Source organism: Molossus molossus, unplaced genomic scaffold, assembly GCF_014108415.1.
Source record: "Molossus molossus isolate mMolMol1 unplaced genomic scaffold, mMolMol1.p scaffold_m16_p_19, whole genome shotgun sequence".
NCBI classification, from domain to species: Eukaryota; Metazoa; Chordata; class Mammalia; order Chiroptera; family Molossidae; genus Molossus; species Molossus molossus.
Window position 1 is genome coordinate 3,707,130 of NW_023425354.1, and position 20,066 is coordinate 3,727,195.

Here is a 20,066-nt window from a genome sequence, read left to right on the forward strand (position 1 = left end):
CTCGGGTGACAAAGCCGAGTCAAGTGTGTGCACTGTGTCAATCTCCACAGCCCTGTCAGAGCCAGAAGCTGAAAACAGACACCCTATTTTCTACTCTCAGCCTCACCGTCAAAACTCAGTGACATTACTATGAGACCAGCACTGCTGCCTCACTGCACTGAAGGCTGCCCATTAAAGACGAGCCAACCAGCCACTTGGGAGCACCGGTAGAGTAACACAAGCATCTTGATCTCTCGCCCCAGCCTCTGGTTGGGTTTCAAACAAAACCCGAGCCAAGGACCTGGCTGATCTGGATTAATCAAAGCAAGCAAAATCTCTAACTCAGGGAAACTGCTTATAAAGTTTGAATACCGTGCATACCCCTTTCAAAAGAGAAAAGTTTCCTTGGACCTTTCGTGTTGACCAGTTACGTTTATTATAATGTTACTTACATATGTACAAACAAACTAGGTAAAAAAAGCCATACTGTGGTAAAACCAAACTAACCACACACATTTGATGGGAAGGATGATGACCTGTCGCCATGAGCAGGGACTGCCAGCCAGCACAGGGCATTCACACTGGCAGGCCCAGGCCAAGAGAAGCCGCTGGTGATGACCCCGCCCGCCACCTCTCTCCATTTAAACCTTTACTTGTACAGCTGTGTGTGCGAAGTAACTTAGCCTATGCTTGGCTCAAACACGTCATTACATATTAAGTCCACCTGTATTCTTCCTGTATTTGCCTTCAACCATTAAAGTAGTATCATTTGATGCCCCAAAAATACACATAAAAGCAAACACATACTGTCTGACAGTGCTCAGCAGCATCCAGACAGCTCCACGTGTCTATGTGTATGTGTATGTGTGTGTGTATATATATGTGTATATATATATGTGTGTATATATATATATATTTTTTTTTTGTGTGTGGTATGTGCCCCTAGCGGGAACCGAACCTAGGACTCCCTGGTCCGCAGGCCGATGCTCAACCGCTGAGCCAAACTGGCCAGGACTCTATGTATATTTTTTGATTGTCAAAATAAAAGCATTAACCAGCCCCTGTCAGAGAGATCAAAGCCACCAGCTGGAAAACTAGAGATATGCACATCTCTAAGTAGATCTTGATACTTAAGGTATCTTATTTCTGTCAAGAAGCCTTGAGGGTCAAATGTTCCACCAACTGGTTTCTTTCCTTTTTTTTTTGTATCCTCACCGAGGACATTTATTCATTTTGTTCAGACAGAGTGGGAGGGAGAGAGAGGAAGAGAGAAAGAGAGGAGAAACATCGATGTGAAAGGTACACATCCAGTGGCTGCCACCCACACAACCCAACCAGGGCTGGGGACAAACCGCAACAGAGGTACGTGCCCTTAGCAGGAACCGAACCCGGATCTCTCTGGACCGCAGGCCGAGGCTCTAACTGCTGAGCCAAACCGGCCAGGGCACCAATCGGTTTCTTAAAGCCCCAGGCAAACCAAACGTCTGGAGTACTATGAAAGGTGTCTCTTCTCTCAGTTTTTCATACACTTAGTTGTATATCTAAGGCAATCACGTGACTGACCCATGATCCCATGAAACTAACTCACAACGGCCCTAACTCTCCAGACCCGCTCTGCCCAGCAGACCGTCTGTGCGGCAGAGAGAGCCTCTGTGAAGCCCACGCAGCAGCTCCGCGTGCCCCCGCACATGCAGCTGGATTTGGAAGGACGCTGTTCTACTTTCCAAAGTGTGAAAATAAATCCGTGGACTTCAGAGAGCGCTGTGTCCCAGGGAATTGCAGCTGTCAGCTTTTAAAGCAGCCATGTGTTTGCCCACATAAAAGAATGTAACAAGCTTTGGAAATATTATCTGGCTCCGTGAACCAGAATAAAAACTGCGTCGTCAGTGGGCTGACAGCAGGAGTTGGTTTAATCCGTCAGGAAAACATCTATCATGTGCTACTGGTTCAACACCCCTTACACGAGCTGCACCTCACAGACCAGGAAGCGTCTGACTCGATTTCCTCGGCCTCTGCCCTTCCCTGGTGGCAGCAGCCACCACTGACTCCAGCGGGCTGACCCCTGGCTCATTTGATTCCCGCTTTTGGCTGCTCTTCTTTGCTAAGAAACTAAGAGCACGACAATCATGAGATGTAAACTAAAGATATATTTTGACTATATGGAATTAAATTCAAAGGTTGAATTCCTCAAGGAACTTGCCTTTTAGATCTGGAATCTATCTAATATATAAGACAAAAAAATAAACCTAAAGAGAAATGCAATTATTTTTGGCCAACATTATAGTTAAAAACTAGATTTTAAAAATGTACAGTAAACATAATGGTCCAAAAGTGGAAGCAACCCATTGTCTACTGACTGATGAATGGATAAACAAAATGTGGTTTATACACAAAATAAAATGAATTATTCAGCCTTAAAAAATAAATCCTGACCCACGCTACAACAGTGAAGACATTATGCTAAGTGAAGTAAGCAAGTCACAAAGGACAAACGTTTTATGATTCCACTTATATAAGGGACACTGTATGATTCACAGTCATATCCAGAGACAGAAAGTAGAAGGGGGAGGTGTCTGCCAGGGGCTGGGGAGATGGGGAGTTAGTGTTCAATGGGGACGAGTTTCAGTTTGGGAAGATGATCATGATGGAAAGGCGGGCGTTGGTGAAGGCTGCACAACAACGTGAATGTATGTATTAACACTGAACTGTACACTTAGAAATGGTTAAAATGGTAAATTTTATGTTATGTGTATTTTACCACAATAAAAAAAATTGAGTACAAATCTACTCTACCTGAAAATTAGGAAATGAAGTCATACAAATAATTGAGACAGCCCCGCTGGTGTGACCCAGTGGTTGAGCGTCGACCCATGCACAGAGAGGTCACCGGTTCAATTCCCAGTCAGGGCACATGTCCAGGTTGTGTGTCCGATGCCCAGCAGGGGGCATGCAGGAGGCAGCCAATCGATGTTCTCTCTCATTGATGTTTCTATCTCTCTCTCCCTCTCCTGTCCTCTCTCTCTAAAATCAATAAAAATGTATTTTAAAATAATAATAATAATAATAATTAAGACAAGTCCCAGGACACACATGCTTGTGCGTAGAAGAACTTTGGTATCACTAAGGAAACTCAAGAACAGCAACCTTGAGAAACACATAAAACAAAGCAGTTGCCTTTCAGTAGATGGTAAATCCTTCAAAAAAGGAAGCATAATGTAAAGAATCGATTCCTTTCAAAACTTTTTAAAAAGTTCTAACGCAGCCCTTGCCAATGTGGCTCAGTCGGTTGAGTGTCATCCCACGCACCAAAAAAGGTCATGGGACCGATTCCTGGTCAGGGCACATGCTCAGGTTGAGGGAACGATCCCCAGTCGGGGTGTGTACAAGGCAGCGATCTGTGTTTCTCTCTCCCGTTGATGTTTCTCTCTCTTGTTCTCTCTCCCTCTCTCTCTAAAATAAAATCACATTTAAAGAGTCCTAACTGAAACTAACTTCCTTTCCTCCTATTCCATTTGGTACATATTCAAATTAAGGAGAACTTGACCAGTGGTCCCAAACCTGAGCAGGCATCAGAATCACCCGGAGCGCCTGTGAAACCCGGCTCTTGGGCCCACCCAAGAAATTCCACTTCAGTAAAGAATCAGAATTTAGAATTGTTAGAATTTGCATTCTAAACCAACTTTGTGTTAAGAAAAGTAAAATGAAGATAATAGGTGTTTGGGCAAGAGCTTTCTAAGTATTACTAGCATAAATTTTGCAATATAACCAATAATCTCTTAAATCAATGTCCTCCTTAAAATATGTACCTTGTCGCCCTGGCCGGTTTGGCTCAGCGGTTAGAGCGTCGGCCTGCGGTCCTGAGAGACCCGGGTTCGGTTCCCGCTAAGGGCACGTACCTCGGTTGCAGTTTGTCCCCGGCCCTGGTCAGTCGTACGGGTGGCAGCCACTGGATGTGTTCCTTTCACATCGATGTTTCTCTCTCTCTCTCTGTTCCTCTCTCTCCCTCCCACTCTATCTGAATAAAAAATGGAAAAATGTCCTCGGGTGAGGATAAAAAAAAAATATATATATATGTACCTTGTAGATTTAGTTCTGAATTTGGTTTTTAAAACATACACAGGCATTAAACTAGAAAAAAGAAAAGAAATACACATATTTATTTTATGATTAGGAGAACCTACTGTTGGGTAGAATAACTTATTCAGAAAAAAAGTCATGTAATAACTAACCTCTCAGGTTTAAACCTATAGATGACTCAAAAAAAAAAAAAAAAATAGAATACTAGTCTATCAGAGTCAATAATTTTAAATGAATTTTATATACTGTAGGAGAACCATGAAAACTGAATTTTTAAAGTCTAGGTACTCATTACTACAGGAGAAAAGTCACTCAAAACCCCTAGTGATACATAAATCAGACCCATTTTTCAGTCAACTATAGTCATCATAAGCTTAGTTCACTAGATGTAAATCTGTTTACACACAAAACATAATCTGCATCAGACTCCTTCCAAGCACAATTTAATTATAAGTAGTAAATACCTCTAACTGAAGGGCTGTGTCCTAATGTGACGTCTGTAAGTTTCATGACCGAAAGCAGGAGTAGCACAGGACACATGCACACATTCCAAGACTCACTTCCTCTGCAGACAAACCTTTTTTTGAGGTCTTACTGTGTGCCCGGGATAGACAGCATGGTGGTTTGATTCCCACCCCCAAGACGCTTGCACGGAGGGGAAGTCAACAAGCCTAGCGACCACAGCAGGCAGAGTGACCAGTGAGGTGACAGTGAGCCAGCGCAGCACAGAGCGGAGTTCCAACTAGAACGGCCTGCCAGCTCCTGTGAGCAGTCAGACAGGGAGCCAGAGGGAAAGGTGTCCCGGCAGCTGGCACAAAGGCACGGAGGCCATGAAAACGCAGTGAGCTGAGGGCACCCACGAATCCCACGGAACCACGTGGTGCAGGGGTGGGGACTTGCACGTGGCCAAGAGGCGAGAGAGAAAGGTAGCAGGCAGCTGGGGAAGGGCTCCAGGGACCAAGCTCAAGAATCTGAACTTCATCTTGAAGGGGAGGTGCAGCCACTTAAGAATTTTAAACTAGCAAGTGGCATGTTCAGATTTACCATGCGGAGCGTCTGGGGTGGCAGCCCTGAGAAGGAATGGCGCGGCGAGTTGGGGGTGGGGCTCAGTCCAGAGCTACTACAGGGACAGAAGTGGTGAGGGGTCACCTGAGACAGCAACACCGTCAGAGGCAGATTCAGGAACACCCCACCCAGGCCGAGGGTCGGGAGGAAGGCTGCAGGGGCAGGTCTGCGGCCTGAGCGCAGGGCACGTGGTGGAGGGCTCATCAGGGCAGCGGCTCAGAGAAGGTGGGGCTTCTGAGGGGCACTTCATTGGCTTTTCTGTTTGTGTGTGTTTGTTTTCTGTGGGGTGTGTTCTTTGTGCCGGCTGGGGAGGCAGATCCACTTCAGACATACTCAATCTGCCGTGGAACAGTCGGATGGAGATGTCCCAGCAGGCAGCTGGCTAGGAGTCCGGAGCCCTGAGGAGCGCAGGCTGAAGGGAGCTTCGAGATCACAGCGTGTAGAGTGAACATCGAAGCTGCAGGTTTCAAGGCGGCTGCCCAGGAGGAGATGTCAGGTGAGAGACCACGCCGTTTCTAAAACAGCATGACTACCAATTAAAACACCTAGCAGGCCAGAAAACACAAAATATACAACTGGAGGTCACAAAACAGCAAAACCAGCCATCGTCAGAGGAGAGCCGTCTGTGCCTGGGGGGCAAGGAGGCAGGTGAGCAGAGAAGAAAGGCAAGAGTGATCAAGGGGCGGCCAGAGACCTGAAAAGCAAGAGCTGCCATGCAGGCATCTAATCAAACATGCCTGACATTTACAAACCGGATACTTGTCATCGCCCAGAGCTGAGACTCAACGTGCATTAAGGACACTCTAGTGTGCAACCCGAGATCTTTGAAACACAGATGGCAGACTTCTGAGGGGAAAAGAAACTCAGCCTATATCAAGATACATATAGTGATCATCTTATATGGAGCAATGACATATACATAACAAGTTTAAAAAAAAAAAAGGCTAGCAGTCCTAACATAAAATTGTACCTCCCAAGAGAAGTATAATGCACCAAGTGCATTGTTACCACATGTAAAATTACTCCACTAGAAATATACAAAACTCGTTTCACTCATATAGCTTAAAAATCAAGAAAGAAGAATCAATTATAACAGTGGCCAACCCAAACCCTCTGTGCAGTGAACTGGGTGGGAGCTTCCCCAACCAGCCCTGGACCCCATCAGGGCTCTGCCGAAAGAAACGCAGACCAAAGACTGACTGACTGACTGACTGAGCAGCGCAGCTGGACCTCGGACCACTGCCTGGCCCACCTCACCAGTCCTGGCCGGACTCCCCAAGCATTCACTGCCCGTTACACAGGAGCCCTCTTAATCAGACTGCCAGTAAGTTAACTCCTTTGAACCGCTTTCTGTATAAAACAGTAGGACTGACCAAAGTGCGTTAAAAAGTAACTATAAATAAAAGATCCAGTTTAATTTGGGAAGAAATACTTTGCAATTCGAAATTGTGCAGGATAATCATGGGGATGCGAGGGGAGCAGTCAGTGTTAACCATTCGCTTCTATCTCTATCGGCAAATGTTTAAACAGAGCTGCTAAAATGCAGCTGAACCAACTGATTTGAGGTCTGCACCTTCGCCCTGTGCCTATTTGCTGTAACGGACAATTAAATGAACAATGAAAGGTTAAGGTAATTGAATAGGACAAATGACCCAGTTTCTCTAACAAAGTAATGGCAGGAAAGGAAACAAAAGGGAGACAGAAGGTGAGAGAACAGGAGGCTGCAGAAACATAACAACCAGATGAAATGCAATGGCTACATTTGAAGCAGGATCCAAACAATTTACAAAAATATGTTTTAGACAAAAGTTTGAACATGGAGTTGGTATTAGATGATACCAAGAAATTATTAGTATTTTGTTAGGTGTGATGATGCCATGGTGGTTATGTTTTAAAAAGAAAAAGGTCCTTCCTTACTGGTTAGAAACACATGCGCAAGTATTTATCAATGAATTAATGAATGTCTGAAATCTGTTTTATATACACCCAGAAAAAAAGTGGAAAGAAGAGATGCAACAATATTGACAAAACGTTGACACTACTGGAGCTGGGCAATGGGCACGTACGTGGGCATTTACTGTACCCTTCTCTCTACCTGTGTACGCTTGAAAGTTTCCACAACACAAGGTTTGGCTTTTTGTTTTTACAAGAACAGATAAATCAAAGAGGCAAGGGGCTGAATTGGATCCTGCTTTATTTCTCCTTGAAACATTTCCTACTGAAACCCACTGTCTTCACCCTGGCACATTCAAAATAGTTCCGAACGCACCCTGTGCTGGGAGAGTGGGTGTAAGAGAGGCGGATGCTTGGTTCCATGCAGAGCAGTGCACGATGAGAGCTTACCATGTGGAACTGTCCATTTCATAACCAAGTAAATCTGACTAATTACAGCCCAGCTTCTATTAAATGCAACAGGACTCACTATGACATTCAAAAACTTCGTAAGTGAGAGGAGTACAAACCCCCACCCCAACACACACACACACACACACACACTTGACCAGGATCCTTAATAATACATCAGAAAAACGAGATCATTTCCTTCCGCTCCTATACTTGAATAAAATTGGGTTTAAAGTCAGCTACCCCAAAATGCAGAGTGCTTGTTCATTTGGGTAAAAATAAATTCTAGGGCATATCAGGTGCTTGAAGATAAAACAAATGTATGCAACATCACGCCTAACCATCCGAAACCTGGAAACCAATCAGATACACAAACGGCTCAGGCCTGCACGAGAGGAAGAGGATGTGCTTCAAGAAGATCAAAGTATTTCGTAACTAAACGTACCCTGAAAACTCAGTGTGCATGGGAGTCCGACAGAGGAAGAAATAAAGTTAGAGAGAAGAGGACGAGGGGCTCGAACGACCAGGTGAGGAAGAAGGGGTTGGAGAACGTGGGGCTTCTGCTGGAGCCGCTGCCGCACGGGGATAAAGGCCAGAGCAGCAGTGGGTTCCAGCAGGGCCTGCACTGCTCTGTCCAACCAGCAGAGGAACGCGGGGTGCGTGTGTCCAAGCACCTGCTCAGGAAGCACCCCACCTCTCAGATTTCTGCACACCTCACCCTGCCCCTCCAAAGCAGACTCGACTGAACGCCACGTGAGGCCCCCCCAGACTGCCTTCAGGCATAGCAGTCTGCCCCAGGGCCCGACGTCTCCCTAGATGTCTGAATACATGAAATCAGAGTGGACGAAACGGAGCTTAAATATAAATACATTTACTCACATATACACTGATTCATTTCGCCTCAAATTTGGAGGAGGGGAAAGGGTGGATAGCAGAAGCGAGGGGGAGGATGTGGATGTCACCAGGCCCCGGCTTACCACCTTCATCTCTGGTCTGTCACACCCTCACAACAGTCTCGTGCTAGTAGCTGGCCTGGCTCGTTACTAGGTCACAGGGCTGATCTCTGACGGGGCAGATTTGTATCTAGTCTCAGGGCAGCTCTCCTCTCTTCCTCTGATCCTGTGGTCTTAGTGGAATATGTGGGATATCCAAGAGGAAAGGGCGAGAGACTAAAAGACACACAGTGAAACAAACAAACACAAAACAAGGGGGTGAAAAGAGCAAAAAGTGCATTTTGTTGCAGTGGCCATTTAATCAACTGGCAAGTACGTTTTTGGTTATTCAACCTAAAAAAGTACATCACTTAAACTACTATTATGGTGTTTGTCAACAGGGTTTTCATCATGTATAAAGATGTAAAAAAAAAAAAGCCAGGAACCTCTGAGAATAAAAGAAACTCTAATAACCAGTGGAAGAACCAACATAACTACACTGAGGAGCCAGAGGAGAGGGAAGCAGGAGGGGTGTCCCAGGACAGCGGGGAAGCGAGGCTCAGTCAGGCTGACTCCCGAGACAGGTGGGAGAAGCAAACACCTCGGCCAGCAAGGATGTAGCAAAGAAAGGGGGAGAGGGCAGGAGACCCAGTAAGTGCCAAACCAGGACAGCCCAGGAGACTTAAATGCCCATGCTGGGAAGTCGCATACTCGGTGAGCTAAGGGTGGGCGGAGTGGGAGGGCACGGAGGCCTGGGGGAGAGAGCACAGGAGTTCAGAGGGTGTGCCGTGTAGCAGGAGACCACTCAAACCGAGGGCACAAATGGAAACCCAGCCTGGCAGAAGAATGCAGGATGACCTAACAGGATAAAAGGTGTACGAAAGAAAGTAACAAGTGAACTTGGTCTTTCCCTGCAGAGACCAGGGCTCAGGGTGGATGGTGGCGGGGCAGGGAAAGGAAGGGACAGAGATGCGGGACTTGAAGGCACAATCCAAAGGCGGTTTCTGCTAAGAATATAGATGATGAAGGGGGACCGGAAGAAGGACAGCACTACTGAGAGCAGGGAAATTGGGGAGAGTGGCTGAGTGAAGAGATGACGGACCATGTGACAATTTGTTGTGATAGTGGAAAACCCAAGTAGAAACAGGACCAGACAGAGTCATGACTTGTGAGATGTTACAGAAGTCACGACACCTCTATCACGTCCCAATTAGGCAAAATGACAGCTGTCCTCTGGCGAGAAGGGATCAGGTAAGTCCTCCCTCGCTCGCACCTGTTACCAGAGGTCTCTCTGCTCCGGAAGAGAACTCACACCTTCTTCTCACATAGTTCTCGTCGCGGAGCCGGACCCTCTCCCTGGCCACCCTCCCACAATGCACTGCACTGACTCTCTAGCTCCTCTGTCTTCTTTTGTATCATTTATTACGGGGCCATTAACATCAGGAGGGGAGAAGTTGTACCTGAAAATGTCTGTTTCCAAATGTGAGTTCATCTTACAAATTTCAAAATGAAGCACTCCAATCCAAGCAGCCAGAATCCTACCTCCGCATCCAAGCTCCTCTCTGTGGGACCACATCCCTCTGCCCGCGTGAGACCACAAGCCCTTCAGGGCACAACGGGTGGGAATGTCCTTCACTGATTAAACTCTCCTCCCCACAGGGCAGGCGGAGTAGCCCAGGAAATGCTTTTGGCTGAGACTGGAAAGACGGGTCACAGAGGAACCTGCAGTGCTGGGGGTGGGGACACGCCATCACACAAAGAACACAGCCTGGAGATCAGGATCCAGCACTGGTGCGGAAGCGGCCACGGCCGCAGGACCCCCGCCTCAGAGGGCGCTCCAGCTAAGTGACTCTCCACTCACAGAAGCTACAACGTTCTGCTTCTGGACTAACATCTAACAAAAGAATGCCCCTAAAATGCCACAACGCCTACTGGAAAACCTCCATTTAACTTCACTTGCTTACATTTTTTAATTCAAATGAATTAATGAGAACATTAACATGATTTTTCTTTTTCTGTTTTAAATCCTCACCCAAGGATATTTTTCCATTTATTTTCAGACAGAGTGAGAGGGAGAGAGAGAGAGAAACATCGATGTGAGAGAGACACATCAACTGGTTGCTTCCCACATGACCCCAACCAGGGCCAGGCACCGAACCGCAACCAAGGTACAAGCCTTTGACCTGAATCAAACCCAAGACTCTTTGGTCTTTGGGGCAACACTCCAACAGCCAAGGCTAACATGATTTATTAATGCTATCAGCATACTGACCCTAAAACAAAACCTTTTTCATTAAGTCAATCAAAATGCAGTTAACATAGTTGATACCCACCATGCACCTACTAACCCTAGGCACTTGTTACTGAAACGATTTTCTGGCAATACTAACAACAACAACACCACCTCTCAGTTCAAACAAACAAGGGCAAAAAGCAACAACAACAAAGCCTTTCCTCCAGCAGTCTTTCTGTCCCAGGACCCCACAGCGATGGACCACACAGGCCGCCCACCAGCGCCCCTTCTGTTCACTGTCGCGCACCGTGACTGGCGGCTGAGGTCCCAGGACACCCCAGTTGAAGCCTTCCGCTCTGCTCACTTCAGCTGCACCCCTCTCCTCCCTCACTGAGGGGACTGAAAAGAACATTTCCAGAGTCGCTCTATTATACTACTGTTTTCCTCAAAGAAAAGTAAAGCAAGGTGAATGAAATGCTGGGGACTTCAAGTTGGACAAGTGGCAAATGACACCACACAAATCCCTGAAGACTTAACAAGCTCTCTAGTTTCTTTCCAATTCTGGAAGGAAAACGGTAACATACTTCATTTTCAGATTACAAATACTTTCTAACAACTCAAGGGAAAATTACTACTGCCTTAAAACAAAGGCAATTTAGCCCCGGCCAGTGTGGCTCAGTGGATGAGCACTGACCCATGCACCAAGAGGTCACCAGTTTGATTCCCAGTCAGGGCACATGCCCAGGTTGTGGACCAAATCCTCAGTGAGGAGCATGCAGGAGGCGACCAATCAATGTTTTCTCTCATCAATGTTCCTATCTCTCTCTTCCTCCCCCCCCTTCCTCTCTCTCTGAAATTAATAAAGGTAAAAAAGAAATGAAAAGCAAATTCCTTAAAAAAAAAAAAAAAGCAATCTAGAACTGAGTTAATTTTCAAAGACTGGGGAAGTGGTTTTGAATTTCAGATTCTTCTGTAAATCCCTGCATAAAACAAGCAGGGCAAACTTGACCATTTTGAAAAAAGTAACGTAAGAAAAATCAGGAAGTCAAAATGCAGACAGTCAAAATACCTCTATGTTAAACCTAGTGTTTGCAGAGGAGGCCATCCCAACCTTTGCCTCCGGCCCTCAGGGTGGCTGCATCAAGCTTTGAAAAGCATAGTGAACGTTTTGGAAAACATAATATACCAGTGATGGTGCCCCCTCCCACACACTGCCCCCCCCCCCTCCAGTTGCCTTTCTGTGTCCTCTGCCAGGCAGACCATTCCCAGGTTGGCCCGTCACAGCCAGATCAAGTCTGTGTCTAGTACGTGAACTAGGAAATACAAGAACTGGCCTCTTAGAAACTGAAAGAATGCAACAAGAAATGCCACCAAGTTGAACTGGGGCCACAGGGTTTGACCAGCTGGCCAAGTACGTGTGCTGCCAGCCAGCCCAGGGGAGGGAGCACAGGAGCGAGCAGAGCAGCCAGCTGGTGGTGGGGAGAGGCCGGCACATGGAGGCGCGGGAGGTGAGGTTCCAGGGACAACTGCCCGCACTGCGGGAACCGCCCTCCTCGCCTGGCACGCGGGGCTCGCTCAGCCCACCCAGCTCGGGTTCTTGGACTTCTGCACCCTTCCTCTCCCAGCATGTTCCACCCGCAGCCCAGCTCGCGGGGTGCGTTCTGCTCCCTGCAACCACAGCCAAACCAGCACAGACCGTGCAAGCAGGAAACGAGCCGTTCAATAAGCTGCTACCATAAAATACTGAACAGTTCTAGCATTTAAGGGAAACACAGAACTAAAAACCACCACCCTACAAGGAAACAAACCAAAAAACCCACCTGACCGAGAAGGGGCACAAGGAACCTTCTGAGGGAGTGGGAAGATAGGGTCCGACCTTGACAGAGGTGTGGTCACTCTTTTGTCAAAACTGATCAAACTATACACCTACCATGTGACCATTAATACCTCAATTAAAACAAAACAAAAAAACTCCATAAATCTAAACTATTACCTCGAGAGGGATTCAGCTTTTTGTTTTGTTTTTTAAAACTAGATGGATCTGGATAAACCTCACAAACAATGCCTAGCAGAAGCAGAGGCGAAAACACGGAGTTTTAATGTATATATAGAACAGAAAGAGAGAACACTCATCCACCGCTCAAAGGGGAGGGCCGGCGGTAAGGGGCCGAGTGGGCGGGTATGCCGCAGATCCTGACCTTGGTTCAACCTGACTTTTTCCTCAGGGTATATGCTCAGGACAGGAGCACTTCCTGTGTGTACACTGTACCTGAATAGAAACAGGGGAAATAGCCTACAGCAATCTAAAAGTGACTGGAAATGGGTCTCTTTTGTTTTGCATCTAGTGAAATGCTTTTTTTTCCCCAGCCAAACTCTTCGGGTAAATAACAAAAAAAAATTAACACTTAAGTGCCTCCATTATTGGAATTCTACTGTGACTCATGAATTTGATATGAGGGGCAAAAACTAATTCAGCAGAGTTATTAGAATAATGTAAACTGAACTCCATCTTCTGGTGCTCAGTTCTGGGTAAAACGGATTCACCCAGGACCACAGCACGCTTCCAAAAGAGCAGCAGAGGGGAAAACCACTCTCCACATCCTTGTTCTCCTTTAACAAACACAAAACAAAACAAAATCCAGAGGAAGAAGTATTTAGTCAGCATCCCACTTCTGTGTTTTCAAAGGGAAAATTAACTCAAATTCATACATTACCCTGAGGTGCATTTTAAAAAAACAAATGTGCAGATTTTGATTTTCAGAGACTTAGTTTAAAAACATTTCACAAAATCTAGATACAGTTGATAAGCATAAAAAACAAAGTACAAATGGAGCAATGGAGACAAAAAAAATAAAATAAACATCAGCTTATAGATTATCAAATCCAAATACTTAAACACATAAGCCAAAGAGTAAACTGAAAAACTAAGTACTTACAGCCATAATTAATTCAAAGGGGTGTTTATACACCCTCACCGGGGACTGGTATTTTTGCACCATGATTGTAATATAACAGCAATCCTCTCACACCTGCAAAACACAAACATATGTGATAAATAACCATGATGTGGAAAAATTAAGTCTGCATTTATACATCATACTACAGTCTGAGGGTAGAAATGAACCTCAACAGGTCACAATTCTATGCACATACAAATCAAAGGATGACAGCAGCCAAGAGCAGGGGCAGGTAATAAGACAGTAAGAGAAGGTGAAGGAAGCCCAAGTGGAATGAGGGAAACAGCCACCGTCCGGGGCCTGGATTCCATTCCCGTGTCTGCCTTGCTGGGCCTCTCTAAGGGCTGCCCTGGGTTCGAGTCCTTTTCAGCAGTGAAATGTTATGATCCGATTATTCTGATAATCGATACAGTTCTTGAATCATTTTCTCTTAACTAACTTCTACTAGAAACCAAATAAAAATGGTGGCACTTGAAGATATTAAGTGCAGGACCACACAGAAATTTAAAAGTGGGGAAGAAAGTGAAAACAATATCACTGTTATCTCTAATTATGGACTATTCCTCAAAAGCTAGCTTCAAAGGACACTTGCCAATCCCCACTTCCGAACTGTACAGACTAGGATTTCAGAGACCTGTCTTCACGTGACAGAGAGACCGAACACTTTGACCACAGGCTCCACTGACTTTCCAGCCTCAGACAGCTGTGATGCCGGTAAGTGATCAATGCTGACGCCCACGTCACACGTCAGAGAATTCACACTCCCATCCCAGCCTACATGGCTTTCTCTGAAAACACACTTTTATTTGGCGTTCTCTGCTGTGACTTTACTTTCCTATTAATAAGAAAAAGAATAAGAAATCCAAAAAGCGTACCTGCCCTGCAGAGGATAATGATTAGGAATGTTATTTTACACGGAGTTCGGAGAGAGGATGCTCAAAAGTAGAAATGGAACATCCTCAAGGAGCCCAAAGTTTGGATAAAAATATATATTTTTTTCAATTACAAAGGTAAACTTTATTTCCTAAGGTTCCTACCTACAGTACTACATTTAAACAGGTCTGGAACTTCCTCTGGTGTGTTTGCTGAGCATCCCTCCGAGAAGGAACAGGGTATGGGGGCAAACGGCACTATCTACCTGACAGTCTGAAAACTCAAGGTTAACGATGGGTGACCTCAAGCAAGTCATCTGACTTCCCTCGGCCTGGGTTTTCAATGAGGTCTGGGGCGAGACAGTCTTGAAAGACTTCCAGTTCTCGGATCACGAGACTGGAGCCAGGCTCCCGAGTACTCTGCCACACTCTGGGAGCAGTCATTAATCTCGATCCCGGGGCTGGCGGGTCCTGGTGCGCTGGGCCCTAGTTCCAGTTAGTTGGTGCCCGGTAGGAAGCCCATCATCTCAAAAATTAACGGGGAAAATTGCTGTAGGGTATCTGCCGATAGGGAGGAAGGTGACCCTCGGGTATAAAAGGCGGTGGGGGTGGGGGGCACTGTGACATCCGTTCAGGACTCGCGGCCCCGCAGAACCCAAAGTGACCACGCGGCTGATGCACCAGCTTCTGGGCTGCTGCCAGGTCCCAGCTTCGGATGCTCCGGTCCAGGGGACGTCCTAGGTGGAAAGTGGCATCCTGGCCCGGGGCAGCCTCGACTGCCCGACAACCGGTCCTTAAAAATGAGCCAACGGCCAGACCCAGTGAGTCCACCGAGCAGGCTCCAAGGGCCCTCGGATCGTCGGTCAGGGGCGCAGCGCGGCGGCTCCGGCGGGCCCCCAGCCCCGGCCGCCCCGGGGAGGTGCGCCTGGGACCGGCTCGGCCCCCAAACTCTCCGCCCACAAGGAGGGTCGCGGAGTGGGGAGGCGGGCGGGGTGGGGGCGGGGAGGCGGCGACTGGTACAGGGGGAGCGGCGAGGGACGCGGGGCAGCGGGCCAGGCGCGGGGAAGGGCCGGCTCGGGCTCCGGGCCTGCGCCGAGGGGAGCCGGGGGGCCGGGAAGGGCAGGCCGGGCGCGCAGGCGGCGGCGAGAGCCCGCACCCCCGGGAGGGGCCGCGCCGGGGGCGCTCTCGGAACCCGGCGCGGCTACGCGCTCCTACCTCTGTCAGAAGGCCCGGGACGCGGGGCGGCGGGAGGCGCTCATCCTGGCGGCTCCGCGGTGCCGTGGCGGACCCACTGGCCGCGGCCGGAGCTCCGCCACCGGTTCCGGGGAGTGGGCGGGGGGTGCTGGGAGCAGGCGGGGCGCGGCGAGGCTCCAGTGGTTGTTACGGGTGACGGGGAAGGAGGGGCCGCGGGGCCGGAAGCCGAACGCGTGCGCGAACGCGGCCGAGGTGGGGGAGGCGGGCGTGACCGCGGTTGCTAGGGACGGGGGGGGGATGGGACTAGCGTGGCCGGGGCGAGCTGCGCAGGCGCCAACACCGGGCTGGCGGGCGTGGGAGGGGCTTCGAGCAGGGCTCGGCTCGGAGGTCTGGCTGGCCTCGCTCAAGGACGCTGGCCCCGCCCTGTTTACGTCACGGGGCGGGACCAGGGCGAGGGCGGGGCGAGACACAAAGGGAGTTTGCGAGCTGTTGCCGGGAGCAGTTCCGCTGAACTGGAACAGGGAAGTCTGCAGGGTGTCGAAGTAGCCCGAGCCTGCTGGCTAGTCCGCCCTCGGAGACCCTGCCCCGAGTCTGGTCGGAGCTGCAGGTCCCTCGTGCTTCCTCATTTTTTGTTGACTGCTCAGAAGCAGCAGGCTTCCCCTGCAGTGCCCTGACCACATTCTCGCCGATGAAGCAAACTCCAGGGCTGGGGAGGGGCTGGGTGGGACCCAGCAGCAACCTGTCAACAGGTCCAGGCTGTGGGATGAAACTAAGACAAGAGCCAGGAGCCAGGGTCTGCCCTTTGGGGGTGTGGGGAGATGAGGGCGCATGCATCAAGAGAACCGGGGTTCCAGCTTCGACTTTAAAACAAGTGTGATACACACTGTGACATTTAGGAGCCCTTAAGAGGAGCTGATAACTAGAGAGGGGCACCACACGTGTCCACCCACACAGCAGGGCTGGTTTTATAACCAACGTGTAGTTTCTCCATCAATGTGTAATTTCTCCATCAATGTCACTGTTGTTCCATTCGCATTAGTCACCCTGGGTGTCTACATTTGCAGCCGCCACTGCACAGAATATATTTGGAGCTGTTTTGGAATTTCCTTCAGGACCAGTTTACCAACCTCACTAGAAAATCATTCAGTACTTGGTCACACCTTTTCAATTCAAACCATTTTCCAGCTTATCGTCCCCGTTGCTCACTAGGCAGTTTGGCTTTTTTGCCTGTTTGTAACATCACATCCACCTTCAAAAGATGCTTTCAGAAAGAGGCGTCCCGGGAATGATGAGCCTATTGATAGGAGTAAACAGTAGCATCTATGCAATGGTCTTACCAAAAACTGACCTGATCTGATAAGCCTCTAGATGTAATCACCAATTTCCAAGAAAGAGAGAACAGAGGAACATGCCAAATGATACCGTGGACAAGCAACCAGCCAAGGACGGACCGTGGGAAACTACATGGCAGATACTCTTTACGAGATAAATTCCAAAAGAAAAAAATTGGGGTAAGGGCCAACCTATAGATTAAAAGAGATTGGGAAATTCATTGAGCCATACACTTAGGATCCGTAGGCTTTGTTTCTATGTTATATTTCAATTAAAGATTTTAAAGAAAAACAGACCTGAGATATCAACCAACTGCAATATGGGAACTGTATTCCCACCTTAATTTTAACAAATAAAACAGTAAAAAAAAAAAGCCCTGGCCAGTATTGCTTAGTGGTTAGAGTGCGGGTCTGTGCATCTAAAGGTTGTGGGTTTGATTCCCAGACAAGGGCAAATACCTGGGTTGCAGGTTCAATCCCCGCCACCATCAGGGAGCGTGTGACAGGCAACCAATTGATGTGTGTCTCTCTCTCCCCACCCCACTCCCTCCCTCCCTTCTATTCTCTCTAAAAAATCAATGGAAAAAAATATCCTTAGGTAAGAATTAACAAAAAAAAAATTTATAAAATAGGAAAGTTTAAATGCTAGTTGATCATATAATGATTTTAAGAAATTACTAATTTTTGCCCTGGCCGATTGGGCTCAGCACTTAGAGCATTGCCCGTAGACCAAAGAGTCGCAGGTTCAATTCTGGTCAAGGGCACATATGACGGTTGCGGTTCGTCCCTGGCCCTGGTCAGGATCGTGCAGGAGGCAACCAGTCGACATGTCTCTCTCACGTGGATGTTTCTCTCTCTCTCCCTCTCTCTCTCTTCCCTGCCCCCCTCCCACTCTGTCTGAAGATAAATAGAAAATATCCTAAGGTGAAGATTTTTTTAATTATTAATTTTTAGGTGAGGTAATGGTATTATGGCTAGTATTTTTAAAAGAGGCCTTATCTTGTGGGATAGCTGAAATATTTCTGAGGAAAAAAATGTGATCTCTGGGATTAGTTTCAAAGTAATCCAGACCAAAAAAAAAAAGGGAAGGAGTAAGGGCCTGGATGAAATAAGACTTGTCCTAAGTTGATAATTGTGTATCATATTATTCTGTCCACTTTTGTATATGTCTGAAACTACCCATAATAAAATATTTTTCACAAAAAGATGGTTTGTCACCACCGAGGACAAGACGTAATTACAAAAGAGGTTCTGAAAATGTCTCAAGCAATAACTGTGTCATTAAGATACAGGATGAGAGCCCCAGGTGAACAATTTGAAGGAAACAACACTTGTTTAGATGTATAAGTTATACTGTGTTTGATTGTTTTTAAAACAGTTTTAGCCCTGGCGGGTTTTGCTCAGTGGTTAGAGTGTCGGCCCTCGGACCAAAGAGTCACAGGTTCCATTCCAGTCAAATGCACACACCTCGGTTGCGGTTCATCCCTGGCCCTGGTTGGGGTTGTGTAGGAGGCAGCCAGTCAATGTGTCTCTCTCACTTAGATGTTTCTCTCTCTCTCCCCCTCTCTCCCTCCCTCTCTCCCACTCTATCTGAAGATAAATAGAAAAATGTCCTCGGGTGAGGATTCAAAAAAAAACCCAGTTTTATCAGGCAAGTGTCCAAAGTCTATAAGAAACTGCCGAGCACCATGCTACAGAGTTAAAGGCAAAGATCCAGGCCTTGTCCTTTTGACATGTGGGCACAGAGCTCTTAGCGTAGGTCAGACCCTGTTTGAGGCATAAGGACGCGTGTGGTATGAAGCAGAAGTGGAGAGTGTGCCGGATCAGGTGTGGCTGCCAGTGACCGAAACCCCCGAGTAAAAGTATCACGACAACACGGAGATTTATGTCCCTGGAATTTATGTCCAGGATTGGTATGGTGTCTGCATGATCACTCTCAACTGACTGCCAACTCCCCCCAAAGACCACCAGAAACTCTTGCCAATGGACCGGAGCGGAGGTGCGGTAGGGAACGCACCACCCTGAGCAGAGCCAACCTGAAGACACTCCTGGTGGGTCAGGAGAGAGAAGTTCAGGTGGAGGTTGCAGGGGGCGGGGTCTCAGCTCCAGTGTTCGAGGTGGGATCTAAGAAGGACCAGGCCAAGTTTGTGATGTACATTAGGCCTGGTGGACACAACCTTGAATATTGAGTCTTGATGCGTAAACAATTGTCTGATAAACAGGCTGTGTACCCAAGTGAGCAATCTGTCATCCTGAGAAGGGGGCTGTTGGCCAAGATGAACCAGAAATTAGTTTTCATGATTTCCTGAGGCAAACAGTGAAGTTATTTATTGGTTTACAGCCTGGTCTTCCTGAACAAGAATTTCCTACATAAACAGTAAGTCGTGCTGACACAGGAGGGCTTAGACCTCAGTCCTGATGGTTAAGCTATGGGGGTGCGGGGAGCCTCACATCTCATCACCAAGGACAGAGGGTCCTTCTGTTCAGCTGCTTGGCCGTTGTCACAATGTATCCTCTACCTCCAGTCGTCAAGTAGGAGGAAGGGGGGAGGGGATCCAATGTCCTTCCCTGGATGCCGCTGCCTTGGAAGGGGTGTGTGTGTGTGTGTGTGTGTGAGTGTGACCATCAGAGCAAAGGGCGGGATGGGGGCCCGCGGTGCTCCAGCAGAGCTAACGCTGCTGCCCTCATCTTCCATAGCATCCCTGCTCTCTTCTTCAGACAGACTCCCCGAAGTCCTATCATGAAATTGTTCCAAAACACCTCGAGGGGGCCCCTAGCTTGGTGAGCGTTTTTATTTGTAAGCACCTCACCTCTGTTGTTGCCTCTCACTTGGTGGGTGGAAGCTCTCACAGGTGCTGCGGAAAAGCTACACTTATCAGGTGCCCTTGGGATGGAGACCGAAGATTCACAAGTCCTGGCACCCACAGCAAGACACCCTGGTTCCTACGGGGGCCCGAGCGAGTCTGAAGCTGCCGTTCCGTGTGTCCGCCCCTGGCTGACGTCCGCTCACACCTGCCTGGGCACTGGCCTGAGGCCTGTTCCGTCTTCCCCGACAGGATTAACCTGAGCTGGGGACACAGTTC

At 48.0% G+C, this 20,066-nt stretch overlaps 1 protein-coding gene across 1 annotated transcript in view; it reads right to left on the reverse strand.

Annotated features, from left to right (window-relative positions):
- SEC14L1 (SEC14 like lipid binding 1) overlaps positions 1-15,745 on the reverse strand; it is a 56,375-nt gene extending 40,630 nt beyond the window's left edge. Inside the window, exons 1-2 of the mRNA XM_036267753.1 lie at positions 15,674-15,745; positions 13,566-13,658 (exon numbers count right to left, since the gene is read on the reverse strand). Of these exons, the coding sequence (XP_036123646.1) occupies positions 13,566-13,628 (63 nt within the window). The 5' untranslated portion in view covers positions 13,629-13,658; positions 15,674-15,745. The remainder of the gene's footprint in view (positions 1-13,565; positions 13,659-15,673) is intronic.
- Between the last annotated feature and the right edge of the window lie 4,321 nt (positions 15,746-20,066).